Source organism: Rhinatrema bivittatum, chromosome 1, assembly GCF_901001135.1.
Source record: "Rhinatrema bivittatum chromosome 1, aRhiBiv1.1, whole genome shotgun sequence".
NCBI lineage: Eukaryota > Metazoa > Chordata > Amphibia > Gymnophiona > Rhinatrematidae > Rhinatrema > Rhinatrema bivittatum.
Window position 1 is genome coordinate 831,360,966 of NC_042615.1, and position 12,209 is coordinate 831,373,174.

At 50.3% G+C, this 12,209-nt stretch overlaps 1 protein-coding gene across 1 annotated transcript in view; it reads left to right on the forward strand.

Annotated features, from left to right (window-relative positions):
- FAM221B (family with sequence similarity 221 member B) overlaps window positions 1-8,956 on the forward strand; it is a gene marked incomplete in the record, with an annotated part of 26,569 nt that extends 17,613 nt beyond the window's left edge. Inside the window, 1 exon segment of the mRNA XM_029583017.1 lies at window positions 8,545-8,956. Within this exon segment, the coding sequence (XP_029438877.1) occupies window positions 8,545-8,741 (197 nt within the window).
- Between the last annotated feature and the right edge of the window lie 3,253 nt (window positions 8,957-12,209).

The following is a 12,209-nucleotide window of genomic DNA, read 5'->3' on the forward strand; positions in this document are numbered from 1 at the left end:
ACTGGGATAGAGCAAGCCCACCTGCCCTATCAGAAGTTATACTGGGATAGAGCAAGCCCACCTGCCCTATCAGAAGTTATACTGGGATAGAGCAAGCCCACCTGCCCTATCAGAAGTTATACTGGGATAGAGCAAGCCCACCTGCCCTATCAGAGTTATACTGGGATAGAGCAAGCCCACCTGCCCTATCAGAAGTTATACTGGGATAGAGCAAGCCCACCTGCCCTATCAGAAGTTATACTGGGATAGAGCAAGCCCACCTGCCCTATCAGATGTTATACTGGGATAGAGCAAGCCCACCTGCCCTATCAGAGTTATACTGGGATAGAGCAAGCCCACCTGCCCTATCAGAAGTTATACTGGGATAGAGCAAGCCCACCTGCCCTATCAGAAGTTATACTGGGATAGAGCAAGCCCACCTGCCCTATCAGATGTTATACTGGGATAGAGCAAGCCCACCTGCCCTATCAGAAGTTATACTGGGATAGAGCAAGCCCACCTGCCCTATCAGAAGTTATACTGGGATAGAGCAAGCCCACCTGCCCTATCAGATGTTATACTGGGATAGAGCAAGCCCACCTGCCCTATCAGAAGTTATACTGGGATAGAGCAAGCCCACCTGCCCTATCGAATGTTATACTGGGATAGAGCAAGCCCACCTGCCCTATCAGAAGTTATACTGGGATAGAGCAAGCCCACCTGCCCTATCAGATGTTATACTGGGATAGAGCAAGCCCACCTGCCCTATCAGAAGTTATACTGGGATAGAGCAAGCCCACCTGCCCTATCAGATGTTATACTGGGATAGAGCAAGCCCACCTGCCCTATCAGAATGTTATACTGGGATAGAGCAAGCCCACCTGCCCTATCAGATGTTATACTGGGATAGAGCAAGCCCACCTGCCCTATCAGAAGTTATACTGGGATAGAGCAAGCCCACCTGCCCTATCAGATGTTATACTGGGATAGAGCAAGCCCACCTGCCCTATCAAATGTTATACTGGGATAGAGCAAGCCCACCTGCCCTATCAGATGTTATACTGGGATAGAGCAAGCCCACCTGCCCTATCAGATGTTATACTGGGATAGAGCAAGCCCACCTGCCCTATCAGATGTTATACTGGGATAGAGCAAGCCCACCTGCCCTATCAGAGTTATACTGGGATAGAGCAAGCCCACCTGCCCTATCAGAAGTTATACTGGGATAGAGCAAGCCCACCTGCCCTATCAGATGTTATACTGGGATAGAGCAAGCCCACCTGCCCTATCAGAAGTTATACTGGGATAGAGCAAGCCCACCTGCCCTATCAGATGTTATACTGGGATAGAGCAAGCCCACCTGCCCTATCAGAAGTTATACTGGGATAGAGCAAGCCCACCTGCCCTATCAGATGTTATACTGGGATAGAGCAAGCCCACCTGCCCTATCAGAAGTTATACTGGGATAGAGCAAGCCCACCTGCCCTATCAGATGTTATACTGGGATAGAGCAAGCCCACCTGCCCTATCAGAAGTTATACTGGGATAGAGCAAGCCCACCTGCCCTATCAGAAGTTATACTGGGATAGAGCAAGCCCACCTGCCCTATCAGAAGTTATACTGGGATAGAGCAAGCCCACCTGCCCTATCAGAAGTTATACTGGGATAGAGCAAGCCCACCTGCCCTATCAGATGTTATACTGGGATAGAGCAAGCCCACCTGCCCTATCAGATGTTATACTGGGATAGAGCAAGCCCACCTGCCCTATCAGATGTTATACTGGGATAGAGCAAGCCCACCTGCCCTATCAGAAGTTATACTGGGATAGAGCAAGCCCACCTGCCCTATCAGATGTTATACTGGGATAGAGCAAGCCCACCTGCCCTATCAGAAGTTATACTGGGATAGAGCAAGCCCACCTGCCCTATCAGATGTTATACTGGGATAGAGCAAGCCCACCTGCCCTATGAGAAGTTATACTGGGATAGAGCAAGCCCACCTGCCCTATCAGATGTTATACTGGGATAGAGCAAGCCCACCTGCCCTATCAGATGTTATACTGGGATAGAGCAAGCCCACCTGCCCTATCAGATGTTATACTGGGATAGAGCAAGCCCACCTGCCCTATCAGAAGTTATACTAGGATAGAGCAAGCCCACCTGCCCTATGGGAAGTTATACTGGGATAGAGCAAGCCCACCTGCCCTATCAGAAGTTATACTGGGATAGAGCAAGCCCACCTGCCCTATCAGATGTTATACTGGGATAGAGCAAGCCCACCTGCCCTATCAGATGTTATACTGGGATAGAGCAAGCCCACCTGCCCTATCAGAAGTTATACTGGGATAGAGCAAGCCCACCTGCCCTATCAGATGTTATACTGGGATAGAGCAAGCCCACCTGCCCTATCAGATGTTATACTGGGATAGAGCAAGCCCACCTGCCCTATCAGAAGTTATACTGGGATAGAGCAAGCCCACCTGCCCTATCAGAAGTTATACTGGGATAGAGCAAGCCCACCTGCCCTATCAGAAGTTATACTGGGATAGAGCAAGCCCACCTGCCCTATCAGATGTTATACTGGGATAGAGCAAGCCCACCTGCCCCTATCAGAAGTTATACTGGGATAGAGCAAGCCCACCTGCCCTATCAGATGTTATACTGGGATAGAGCAAGCCCACCTGCCCTATCAGAAGTTATACTGGGATAGAGCAAGCCCACCTGCCCTATCAGAAGTTATACTGGGATAGAGCAAGCCCACCTGCCCTATCAGAAGTTATACTGGGATAGAGCAAGCCCACCTGCCCTATCAGAAGTTATACTGGGATAGAGCAAGCCCACCTGCCCTATCAGAAGTTATACTGGGATAGAGCAAGCCCACCTGCCCTATCAGAGGTTATACTGGGATAGAGCAAGCCCACCTGCCCTATCAGAAGTTATACTGGGATAGAGCAAGCCCACCTGCCCTATCAGAAGTTATACTGGGATAGAGCAAGTCCACCTGCCCTATCAGAAGTTATACTGGGATAGAGCAAGCCCACCTGCCCTATCAGATGTTATACTGGGATAGAGCAAGTCCACCTGCCCTATCAGAGGTTATACTGGGATAGAACAAGCCCACCTGCCCTATCAGAAGTTATACTGGGACTAGAGCAAGCCCACCTGCCCTATCAGAAGTTATACTGGGATAGAGCAAGCCCACCTGCCCTATCAGAAGTTATACTGGGATAGAGCAAGCCCACCTGCCCTATCAGAAGTTATACTGGGATAGAGCAAGCCCACCTGCCCTATCAGAGGTTATACTGGGATAGAGCAAGCCCACCTGCCCTATCAGATGTTATACTGGGATAGAGCAAGCCCACCTGCCCTATGAGAAGTTATACTGGGATAGAGCAAGCCCACCTGCCCTATGAGAAGTTATACTGGGATAGAGCAAGCCCACCTGCCCTATGGGAAGTTATACTGGGACAGAGCAAGCCCACCTGCCCTATCAGAAGTTATACTGGGATAGAGCAAGCCCACCTGCCCTATCAGATGTTATACTGGGATAGAGCAAGCCCACCTGCCCTATCAGAAGTTATACTGGGATAGAGCAAGCCCACCTGCCCTATCAGAAGTTATACTGGGATAGAGCAAGCCCACCTGCCCTATCAGAAGTTATACTGGGATAGAGCAAGCCCACCTGCCCTATCAGAAGTTATACTGGGATAGAGCAAGCCCACCTGCTCTATCAGAAGTTATACTGGGATAGAGCAAGCCCACCTGCCCTATGAGAAGTTATACTGGGATAGAGCAAGCCCACCTGCCCTATGAGAAGTTATACTGGGATAGAGCAAGCCCACCTGCCCTATCAGAAGTTATACTGGGATAGAGCAAGCCCACCTGCCCTATCAGAAGTTATACTGGGATAGAGCAAGCCCACCTGCTCTATCATAAGTTATACTGGGATAGAGCAAGCCCACCTGCTCTATCATAAGTTATACTGGGATAGAGCAAGCCCACCTGCCCTATGAGAAGTTATACTGGGATAGAGCAAGCCCACCTGCCCTATCAGATGTTATACTGGGATAGAACAAGCCCACCTGCCCTATCAGAAGTTATACTGGGATAGAGCAAGCCCACCTGCCCTATCAGAAGTTATACTGGGATAGAGCAAGCCCACCTGCCCTATCAGAAGTTATACTGGGATAGAGCAAGCCCACCTGCCCTATCGGAAGTTATACTGGGATAGAGCAAGCCCACCTGCCCTATCAGAAGTTATACTGGGATAGAGCAAGCCCACCTGCCCTATCAGAAGTTATACTGGGATAGAGCAAGCCCACCTGCCCTATCAGAAGTTATACTGGGATAGAGCAAGCCCACCTGCCCTATCAGAAGTTATACTGGGATAGAGCAAGCCCACCTGCCCTATCAGAAGTTATACTGGGATAGAGCAAGCCCACCTGCCCTATCAGAAGTTATACTGGGATAGAGCAAGCCCACCTGCCCTATCAGAAGTTATACTGGGATAGAGCAAGCCCTCCTGCCCTATGAGAAGTTATACTGGGATAGAGCAAGCCCACCTGCCCTATCAGAAGTTATACTGGGATAGAGCAAGCCCACCTGCCCTATCAGAAGTTATACTGGGATAGAGCAAGCCCACCTGCCCTATCAGAAGTTATACTGGGATAGAGCAAGCCCACCTGCCCTATGAGAAGTTATACTGGGATAGAGCAAGCCCACCTGCCCTATCAGAAGTTATACTGGGATAGAGCAAGCCCACCTGCTCTATCAGAAGTTATACTGGGATAGAGCAAGCCCACCTGCTCTATCATAAGTTATACTGGGATAGAGCAAGCCCACCTGCCCTATCAGAAGTTATACTGGGATAGAGCAAGCCCACCTGCCCTATCAGAAGTTATACTGGGATAGAGCAAGCCCACCTGCCCTATCAGAAGTTATACTGGGATAGAGCAAGCCCACCTGCCCTATGAGAAGTTATACTGGGATAGAGCAAGCCCACCTGCCCTATCAGAAGTTATACTGGGATAGAGCAAGCCCACCTGCCCTATCAGAAGTTATACTGGGATAGAGCAAGCCCACCTGCCCTATCAGATGTTATACTGGGATAGAACAAGTCCACCTGCCCTATCAGAAGTTATACTGGGATAGAGCAAGCCCACCTGCCCTATCAGAAGTTATACTGGGATAGAGCAAGCCCACCTACCCTATCAGAAGTTATACTGGGATAGAGCAAGCCCACCTGCCCTATCAGATGTTATACTGGGATAGAGCAAGCCCACCTGCCCTATGGGAAGTTATACTGGGATAGAGCAAGCCCACCTGCCCTATGGGAAGTTATACTGGGATAGAGCAAGCCCACCTGCCCTATCAGAAGTTATACTGGCATAGAGCAAGCCCACCTGCCCTATCAGAAGTTATACTGGGATAGAGCAAGTCCACCTGCCCTATCAGAAGTTATACTGGGATAGAGCAAGCCCACCTGCCCTATCAGAAGTTATACTGGGATAGAGCAAGTCCACCTGCCCTATCAGAAGTTATACTGGGATAGAGCAAGCCCACCTGCCCTATCAGAAGTTATACTGGGATAGAGCAAGCCCACCTACCCTATCAGAAGTTATACTGGGATAGAGCAAGCCCACCTGCCCTATCAGAAGTTATACTGGGATAGAGCAAGCCCACCTACCCTATCAGAAGTTATACTGGGATAGAGCAAGCCCACCTGCCCTATCAGATGTTATACTGGGATAGAGCAAGCCCACCTGCCCTATCAGAAGTTATACTGGGATAGAGCAAGCCCACCTGCCCTATGAGAAATTATACTGGGATAGAGCAAGCCCACCTGCCCTATCAGATGTTATACTGGGACAGAGCAAGCCCACCTGCCCTATCAGAAGTTATACTGGGATAGAACAAGCCCAACTGCCTTAGGGCAATGAGTACTGGCCTAGAGAATGCCACCTACCTACAGTAATATGGAATGACATACAAGAGGTCTACCTGCCCTAGGACATAGGGTGCTGGAATAGATCAAGCCCTCCTACACCAAGGAAAAGTCAGTGGGATAGAGAATCCCCACAAAATATACTGGAGAAGAAGAAGCCACCTACCCTAGGGAGAATTATGCTGCGAGGAAACGAGTCCATGCCACAATCTGTATTAGACTGAGATTGGCAGGGTCCACGTTAGAGTTGGGTCTCTTTTTCACTTCAGAATGTATCCAACTTCCAAACTCTAACCCTCCTCCTCCCTCTCTCCTCTCGCCTCCTCCCCATCATCTCCCTCTCTCCTTCCACCTCCACCCCATCGTCTCCCTCTCTCCTCCCACCTCCTTCCTATCATCTCCCACCTCCTCCCTCCTATCATCTCCCTCACTCCTCCCGCCTCCTCCCTATCGTCCCCCTCACTCCTCCCGCCTCCTCCCTATTATCTCCCTCTCGTCTCCTTCTCTCCTCCCGCCCCCTTCCTATCATCTCCCTCCCTCTACCCACCTCTCAAATCCAACTCATCTTTACCTCTCCATCTTCTCTTCTACCTACTGCAAACAGAATATGAAGGCCGATGTGACCCAGGCTTATCTCTGGCTTTCTGTTCTTATATATAGATATATAGATATATATAATGGAGCCGCCTCCCAAGGGAAGGTGTTGGAGGCAGAACCAGTCGAGGGGTTGAAGAAGAACTGGGATATATATATATATATATTTAGAGAGAGATGGAGGAGGGATTTCGGTGCGGCCTCTGAGGGAACGGAGGCAGGCTGTGCGGTTCAGCGTGCGCAAGTTGCACAATTGTGCACCCCCTTGCTCGCGCCGACCCTGGATTTTATAACCGCGCGCATGTTATAAAATCGGGCCTAGATTTGTTCGCACCGGGTTGCGCAAACAAATCTGCGCCTGCGCGCAGGTTTTAAAATCTGCCAAGATGCTGAAGCAGGGATGGAGGGAGCAGCTGTAGCAGTGTCGGTGGTGAGTAACCAGGAGCCCTTGGTCTTCACCCACCGACCTGTGGCAGGCGAGACCCAGACAGGGATTTCCAATCCCCCGGACGCCCGGCTTCCACTGAGGGATGGCCCACGAAGGTGCCTAACACCTCAGGAAGCGCCGCAACTACAAGGAAAAATTCTAACTTAAAAATCTAAACTAAAAACTGGAGGAGTGTATCTCTACCATCTGCTGGAGTCAGAGAAGTACTGAGGGACTGAAGGTGGCACTCTAGAATTCATAGCAGTGCCCAAAGCTTTGGTTCTCTGACTCCATCTTCTGGTAGGGATACACAACCCACTTCTCTGGACTGATCCTGTAAGTACTGGGAACCCATGATTCTGTTAAGGGAAGTAACTGCCGCTCTGTGCAGGTTACCCCCATGCCTTCTGTTAAGGGTAGTAACTGCCGCTCCATGCAGGTTACCCCATGCCTTCTGTTAAGGGTAGTAACTGCCGCTCCATGCAGGTTACCCCATGCCTTCTGTTAAGGGTAGTAACTGCCGCTCCATGCAGGTTACCCCCATGCCTTCTGTTAAGGGTAGTAACTGCCGCTCCATGCAGGTTACCCCATGCCTTCTGTTAAGGGTAGTAACTGCCGCTCCATGCAGGTTACCCCACGCAGATATGTTATACCCTTGCTTTCGTTATATCTTTAGGGATTGAAATATGTGTTAGAAATCATGCCACAGTGCTGATTGTGTAATCTGTGATTTTTGGGAGTAGAATCAAGAAACCCAATAATTTACTGTATATATTAAAAGAAACGCACCCTGCATTAGTTGAGGACAATCTCCTAAAGAGCTGGGAGGGCTGAAGGAGGAACCTTTCCTCTTACTGGCCTCCATTTGAAAAAAAAAAAAAAAATCCAGGTTCTGTTGTCACCTCAGTAACAGCAATATCAAGACCTCCGGGAAAAGCTACTGCACAGGGTCCAGCGTTCCCCTCTCAGGCCCAGTGCGCAGTCTCCCGCTCTTGTTCTCCCTTCTCCTCTTCCTCCTCCCGCACAGTGCATCCTCCGAAGGGCACAGGAGGGAAGGGGGGGTAGAGGCACCCCCTTCCGCTCGGCGCCCTGTGCAGCTGCCCGGGTCGCACGCCTGAAAAGCCTGCCCTGCCCCAGGACAGCTCCCGCCGCCGGCGCACCGCAGATCCCTGCACGGAGCCTGCACCTTCCCAGAATGCCTCAGCTCAGGCCTGTTGGGGTTTTTTTTTCCAGCACCAACCTGCCCCAATTTAGTTACTTATTTAAATGAATGTATTTCTCGCCCAATCCTGTTGCTCGGGATGGGAAGCAGGCGTGTGCCGCGCACTCCCCGTAGGGTAAATGAGTCCCAGCTCTTCCGTGGCCGCCCGCTGGGCTCCTGCGCTTGGCAAACTGGGATAGGAAATTTAAATTATGTTATGTGCAGGGCGCTCGGTACAGGGTTCCATGTCCGGTCCCAAAACCGAAGCCGACCCGATGGCTTAAGCCGGCTCCCCTCCTCTCCCTCCCCGACCTCCTCCCCTCTCCTCCCCTTCCTCCTCTGCCCCCTAAGGCGCGGTGGTGAAATGCCTTTCTCCCGTCTCTTTTCCTTGTTCCACAGGGGCTGACTACCTGCCCTTTGCAGGGATGCCAGAGCTGAGGAACCTGGTGCTGACGGGCAGCGAAGAGGACGATGGCGCGCTCCAGCCCCCGGGAGCTGAGCTGCCCCAGACCTCCACCTCCCGCTCACCAGCTTTGCCTTCTCATTCTTCAGGTCCTTGGCGCCCCCTGCACGATCAGCCTTATAGGCGCTCGTAGGAGGGCATCAGAGCGCGAACGGGTGTGGACGGACGCGAGAGCGGCAGGCGGCAGGGGATCAGAAGTCCTGGGGCCCGGACCTGATGCCGGGAGGTGTCGAGTACGGAGGCGCGGCCACGCGGAGGTCCCCCCCAGCCTGGAGGATCTCCCCTGCCCTCCCCTTCTGCCTGACAGGATCCTGACAGAGCAAGCAAAACCAATAAAACAGATTTAAGAGCAAAGCAAAGTGGCAGCGATGTCTCATTACTGTGTGGGGGGACCGGTGGAGCCAAGCTCGAGGGAGGCCCCTTTGCAAGGTAAAAGCCCCTGCTGTAAGCCCCTTCCCCAGGTTTATCCCCCCACCTCTCCCCCAGCAGACCAGCGACGTTCCCCGCGGCCCCATCGCCGCCGCACGCGGGCGGCACAGCAAGAGAGAAAACCCCGGCTTCTTTGTCTTCCCGCCACACCAGTCCAGGAGGCTGGGCTTCGTCCCACTCCCAGCTGAGCGATGGCTTTTTATACATAAACGTGTGACACCGTCACTCCCACTTCATCCCAGGCCCGCAGCCCTAACGGGAACGCAGTATCCTCTGCCTCCAGCTGACGGGAAGGCCCCTCTGCAGGTCTGGCAGGATTTCGTTTACCCACTCATTATGTGTTTGATTTGAATTTTCTTTGCCGTTTTAAGATTAAAAAAAAAAAAGGCTGAAGCTCCGGGGCCTGCTCCGGCATAAAGGTTTGTGAAGCCAGCTCGTACCATTGCGGCTCTCCCTCACGGCAGAGGCTCCGGTAGAACAAGTACGAGAGAGAAAATGTTTTCCTGCTAATCTTTATTCAGTAAAAGGAAAAGGAAAGTTTCTCTGTCAGAGTTCCTCAGCTTCCGACACGACGTATGCTGGGAAAGCTTACCTGCCATTGCTTTTTTTTTTATTTAAGAAACCTTATTTCAAGGACTAGCCTCGTTGATGTCTCTGGTAAGGTAAGGCTGAAGGAAACCTCTCTGTTCAGTCCAGATTAAAGGAAAGGAATGGCCATGCATTGTTGAATGCTAGAGGCAAGCTGGGGGGTTTTTTTTCATATTTTTTTTTCGTTTTATTTTCGTGGGGGGGTTTTTTTCGTTTTATTTTCGTGTTGTTGTTTTTTTTTGTTTTATTTTCATGAGTTTTTTTTTTTTCGTTTTATTTTCGTGGGGTTTTTTTTTTCGTTTTATTTTCATGTTTTTTTTGTTTTTTTTTTTAATAAGCCATGACGCCTGAAACGAAGCGACGCCGAGGGGCTCGTGGCAGCAAACGCATGGTGTCAGATAGCGGCACAAGCTGCTGCCCTTGTTTGCCAGGTGAAAAGGGGTCAAACGAAAAGGCCAAAGTTACACAGACGTCACACAAAAGGGCTCAATGGAAACTCTTTGTGCGGCAAAGAATGTAATATCTTCTTTTACGAGGGTCGAGGAAAGATCGAGTTTGGCGGTTGAAACGGCAGCGGCTGCCATTTTGTAAATCACTTGATCCAGCCTTGTAGCAGATCCAATGCATTCAACTGAAAAAAATAATTGACCTTACACTTGTTCTGCCAGGCCCTAGCACTCAGAGTCCATCTACCTATGATCAGACGAGCAGTTTTCACCCAGTTCTTTCAATTTCCTGCATCAGGCTTTCTGGGCATTTCAAAAGAATAGAGACATAGAGGACAATTGCACTTCAATCGCACAATGGTAAGCTGAGCCCTTTCCTTTCCAAACATCTAAATATTCAAAAAGAGCAAAGTTCAGAGCTGAGTTAGAAAATCCTTATCAATCTACAGATCAGTGATCCCCAACCCTGTCCTGGGAGCCCACCAGCCAGTCGGGTTTTCAGGATACCCACAATGAATATGCATGAGAGAAAATTTGCATGTTATGGAGGCAGTGCATGCAAATTTTCTCTCATGCATATTCATTGTGGGTATCCTGAAAACCCGACTGGCTGGTGGGCCCCCAGGACAGGGTTGGGGACCACTGCCTTAGATAACTCAAATGACGTCTTTGTCGATTTTATACGGGGAAGTGACTGATCCCTTTAAAGAAGGGGGAAGTATTTTCAGCTGGGGAAGAAGGTTCTGTAATACGCCGGCTTCATAAGGACGAATTCAGCACGAAGATTGTCAGAAATTAGGTCTCGGGAAAGCTGAGATTGGGATCCCATAATTAAGGGTATAAGAAAGCTTTTCTCTTCCTTTCCCCTCCATTCAGAAATCGAGAATTTGATCATTTCTGAACCGAAGACCCCCTGATTCAGGCTTGAAGGGCATAAAATATTTCTCTGAATTAATATCCGCTCCCAGCAGATGCTCAAGATAAGTTTGTTCCAGGCCCCCAGAGTACGCGCATTGGTCTCGGCTGCAGCAGTAAAACAACCATCCCAGCGGAAGGAGGGACCGGGGGCGGATTGGAGGGAAATATCAGCCCGGGGGATATTTTTTTATAAAAATAGGCCCACGGGTTATACGCCCGACACCCTCGTGGGCTTTCTGTGCAGCACACGTTCACGGCAAGCCGACCCTGGAGAGGACCATCATGTGACCTGGCGCCAAAATATCTCCACAGAAATTCCCCATTTTTCCTGAATAATTAAGGAGAGCACGCCCCGGACCAGGGAGGAGCAAACTGAACTGCAGCCCCCACCCCCTTCCATCCATTCAACTGGTTGGCTCCGCGCCCCTCACAAGCCTGGTTAACACAGGAAATGACAGCAGAAAAAGACCCAAGGGGTCCATTCAGTTTGCCCAGCAAGTTTTTGTTTGTTTCATTTCTTTTAGGGCAATAACTGCTGCTCCATGCAGGTTGCCATGCAGGTCACCTCTGTGTTTATCCCACACCCTTTTAAACTCCATCGCCTCTTCCAGGAAGGCCTTCCATGCAGCCGGCACCCCTGGAGAAATATTTCCTAACACTGTTCCTATCCCCTCGGAGTTTCCTATCAAGGTCCTAGTTCTACAGATTGCTTTCCATGGAAAAGGTGTTAACGCCTCTCAGGAATGTAAAGGTCTGCATTGTATCTCCCCTCTCTCGCCATTCCTCCAGAGGATACATATTCAGGTCTTTCTGTCTCATATGGCTTTTGATACAGACCTCTCACTATTTTGGTTACCTTTCTCTGGGATGCTTCCATCCTGTTTTTATCTTTTTTGAGACTCGGTCTCTCTCGGAGAAAATCTTACACTTCACACATATCCAGCATAGCTCTCTACTTCAACGGCAGGGGAGAAAGTTTGACACTTCACGCATATTCAGCATAGCTCTCTGCTTCAACGGCAGGGAAGCAAGACTGATACTTCACTTTCAATGCAAAGCCAACATGGCTTTCTGCTTCAACGGCAGGGGAGGAAGTTTGACACTTCACACATATCCAGCATAGCTCTCTGCTTCAACAGCAGGGGAGAAAGTTTGACACTTCACGCATATCCAGCATAGCTCTCTGCTTCAACGGCAGGGGGGAATGAAAAAAGGTGGAT